This window comes from Dipodomys ordii, unplaced genomic scaffold, assembly GCF_000151885.1.
Source record: "Dipodomys ordii isolate 6190 unplaced genomic scaffold, Dord_2.0 Scaffold356, whole genome shotgun sequence".
Classification (NCBI taxonomy): domain Eukaryota; kingdom Metazoa; phylum Chordata; class Mammalia; order Rodentia; family Heteromyidae; genus Dipodomys; species Dipodomys ordii.
Window position 1 is genome coordinate 106,225 of NW_012267572.1, and position 3,807 is coordinate 110,031.

At 37.6% G+C, this 3,807-nt stretch overlaps 1 protein-coding gene across 1 annotated transcript in view; it reads left to right on the forward strand.

Annotated features, from left to right (window-relative positions):
- LOC106001669 (cytochrome P450 2C5-like) overlaps positions 1-3,025 on the forward strand; it is a 72,792-nt gene extending 69,767 nt beyond the window's left edge. The window contains exons 8-9 of the mRNA XM_013036694.1: positions 245-386; positions 2,844-3,025. Of these exons, the coding sequence (XP_012892148.1) occupies positions 245-386; positions 2,844-3,025 (324 nt within the window). The remainder of the gene's footprint in view (positions 1-244; positions 387-2,843) is intronic.
- Positions 3,026-3,807: the final 782 nt, after the last annotated feature.

The window sequence follows — 3,807 nt, forward strand, 5'->3', positions numbered from 1 at the left end:
TCCTCAGATCTCAGCCTCCTGACTATATAGGATTACAGCTGTGAGCCTCTATTTACATATATATGCATATATGTATAGTTTATATATATACATAGGTTTATACAGATCTAGGTATATATATATGTATCGATCTATGTAGATATAGCTCTATCTATCTATCTATCTATCTATCTATCTATCTATCTATCTATCTATCTATCTATCTATCTAATTAGCTTATGTTATCTGTGTGTATTGTTCCCAGGGCACAACCGTACTGACATCACTGACATCTGTTCTGCATGACCCCAAGGAATTCCCTAATCCTGACAAGTTTGACCCTGGCCACTTTCTGGATGAAAGTGGTAACTTTAAGAAAAGTAACTACTTTATGCCTTTCTCAGCAGGTAATAAAATTTCATTTCCATACCTCAGATAACTTTGGGGGGGATGTCAGTGGGAACTTACATGAAGCCTCCTTGGGGCTGGCGTATTTCCCGTAAGCTCTGGATTAGGAGCAGCACTCTCAATGCCTTGCACTTTCCTGTTCATGATGCATCTCCACTGTTTGATCACATTAGCGAGACCTCAGTTTCTCTGTGCATTTCTTCCAAGCTCAACAGGGTAAAGCAAGCAATTCTGGCATTCTCTCTTTACATATATCATAATGAGCTCTTCCTAAACAGTAAAACTCATTTAGACTGCCCTCACTCACAATGAGACAGATGATCTCATCAGAGGCCCCTCCCACATCTTTTTGTGGCATTTGTCACCCCCAGGCTTCTCTATAGAATGATTGTCTCCCAAAAGGCACAGAAGAACATCAAAGGGCAGTGAGGGAAGATCATCACAGATGACAAGACATGAGGATTTGTGGGGGAAGTGTTAACTCATTTTTCACTTTCTTGAACTTGATTATTAAACAGAAAATGGCATAAGCAACATTTTAAGGTATTTAAGGTATTTCAACATGGACAGAGAGTAGATGGAAGACAGAGCAGAACATTTTTAAGAAAATCATGAACCACAAGAACAGACCATTTACTCTCAAAAGAGTCAGAAACTGTCAAATATTGGTAGATTTCCCACAATGATCACAGAGCACTCAGCTCTTCTTTCAGTCTAAGACATGTGTCTGGATATTGTATCCCCACTCCTGCAGTATGTGTGCTATGTGTCTGACCAGGAAGCAGCCTTCATTCACTGACACTGTGACTTTTTGTCTTTTTGTTTGTTCATTTATTTGTTTGGTTTTGGGGTTGTTTTTATTGTCAGTTGTGGGGCTTGAAATCAGGGTTTGTGCCCTGTTCCTGACCTTTGTTGCTCAATGCTATCATTCTACCACATTGAGTCACAGCTCTACTTTTGCTTTTTAGTGGTAAGAGTCTCAGGGACTTTCTTACCCCAGGCTCACTTCTAATCATGATCCTCTGATCTCAGCCTCCCGAGTACTTAGATTGTATGCATGAGCCACTGGCACCCAACTATTTACCTGAACTTTGATATTTGCTTTACATCTGTCATATAGATACCATGGGGAAAGGAAGTGATCTCTCTTCAAAAATTCATTTTTTTTACACAAATGGAAACATTTTAAATAATGAGAAAATTATGGTTTCAAGTGATTTGAGTGTCAGTGAAAATCTGAATATGATATTTGGGAAGCTGAATGAGGGCAAGATTTTATGGCTTGAAGGCACACAAAGAGCACAAGAAAGGACATGAAATGTGGTCTGTGTCTTGATGTCTGTAGGGGAAATGTATCATAGCCAAAAGGAATTTCATGATATAATACTTAAACTTTGTAATTTTATGTAGGCTGATAAAATGGACAGTTGGGTTTTCAATATTAAAATACAAAAAGTGTTCATTATTTTTCTGGGGACAGTTCACATGAGCAATATGAATGGGTTTTCTTAGAAAAGCATAGATGTCTCTAGAACATTCAAAGTGTATCATTGAAATCTGGGACTCAAAATTTTTGCTAATAAATAATGAAACTTTGATTAAAATTGTTATAAATCCTAATCTATTCTTATTTTAACTTCTCCCCAACATTTCATGAAGGAATTATTAGCATCCCCATTTAATATTTGAAAAAAATAAGGCTCAGATATTTTACTAACTTACCCCACATGGGTAGTTAATGACTCAGAAGTCAAGATTTGACTTCTGAATTTACTTGGAAAGCAGTATTTCCTACCACTAATTTTACATGTGATGAATTCCACTTGGAGTCATGGGTAGGTCTATGCCCTCCACTCCTATATATTTGTTATTCTATAGATACAATGGTTTAGAGGTAATCCTAAAACACATGGTCACAGTCCTTTCTGATTAGTAGGGATAATAGTAGGAATGGGAGCAGGTCTTAAGGTTGAGGACAGATTGTATTAAATCCTCATCTCAACCACAGGAAAAAAGTATGATTGGAAGCCAAAAGTTCTTCCAAAATTATGTTCCTCTCCTTTAGCAGGAAACATATTAGAGTAATGATATAATAATTTGGCAACCCACAACCTGGCGTAGAGAAGGAGAAAAGAGGGAAGAGAGGACAAAAGTGGTTATCAACTCAAGATTCCTCTGCATTAGTCACTTGTGTTAGACTAACAAGTTTTTGTGTGCCTGTGCTACCATTCTCAGATTTAAAAAACAAACAAACAAATGTATTAGTGAAGATTATATATTCTCAGGTATCTGTGCAGCTTTCCTCCTCTCTGTGCATTCGGTAATTCACTGAAGACACATTGACACTTTCTTTTACCAGTTACAAATGCAATGCTTCACACTCTCACACTTCCATACATGGAGTCATTTCGTACTTTGACCTGTTTTTGGTTTTGTTTTTGTTTTTTAAATTTCAGGCAAACGGATTTGTGCTGGAGAAGGCCTGGCCCGTATGGAGCTGTTTTTATTCCTAACCACCATTTTACAGAACTTCAACCTGAAACCTCTCGTGGATTCACAGGACCTTGATACCACTCCTGTTCTGAATGGGCTTATCTCTGTGCCACCATCATACCAGCTGAGCTTCATTCCAGTGTAAAGAAGAGCTCTGCTGTCTGGCTCCAGCTGTGAAGCAACCTGCAGTTCCCTCCTCTGAGCCATCACTCACCAACTTCCACTGCCACATCTCCCCTCTCCCCCAGATCCAGGAAGATCCATTCTCTATTTTGGAGAGATTCCTGTGTAATTGCACTATGACATCTAAAATCTCTTATGCTTTACAATAATTTTATTCACTACTCCACGTGCCAATACTTCTCTAATGCTGATTGACTAACATGCTAGTATGACAAAACCAAAAAATGATTCCCGTGTGACAGGTCAGACTCCTTTCTCTGTATATCATCCATAATAAATATTATTTTTCATGCCTTTGGTCATTCTTGGACTGTCCTCCTTTGTTCAAAATTCAGCGAAGCAATGAAACAAACTAGAGTCCCATGTTGACCCCATTATGGCAAGCACTGGGAATTGGAAGGGGGAGATGGTAGGAAAACTCTTTAGCTACTTCACTTGTCATGTCTGGAGATGTGGATTTAACGAACAAAAGCAATGTGCAGAATATCTCCTCCTGGAGGAAAATATATGAAAATATATATGAAATATATATGAAAATATATTCTTGTCAATTGATCTTTGCAACTGAAAGCCAGATATTGATAATCATTTGCTCTATTATTTTTATTTATGCACATCAATTGTACATTTTAAGATGTTTCATACCAGCATATTATTTACTTTGATCATTCTAGTTTTTCCTTCACTTTTGGCAGTACTAAATTTTAAATTCAGGGCTTTGTTCTTCCTACACAAGAACTCTAC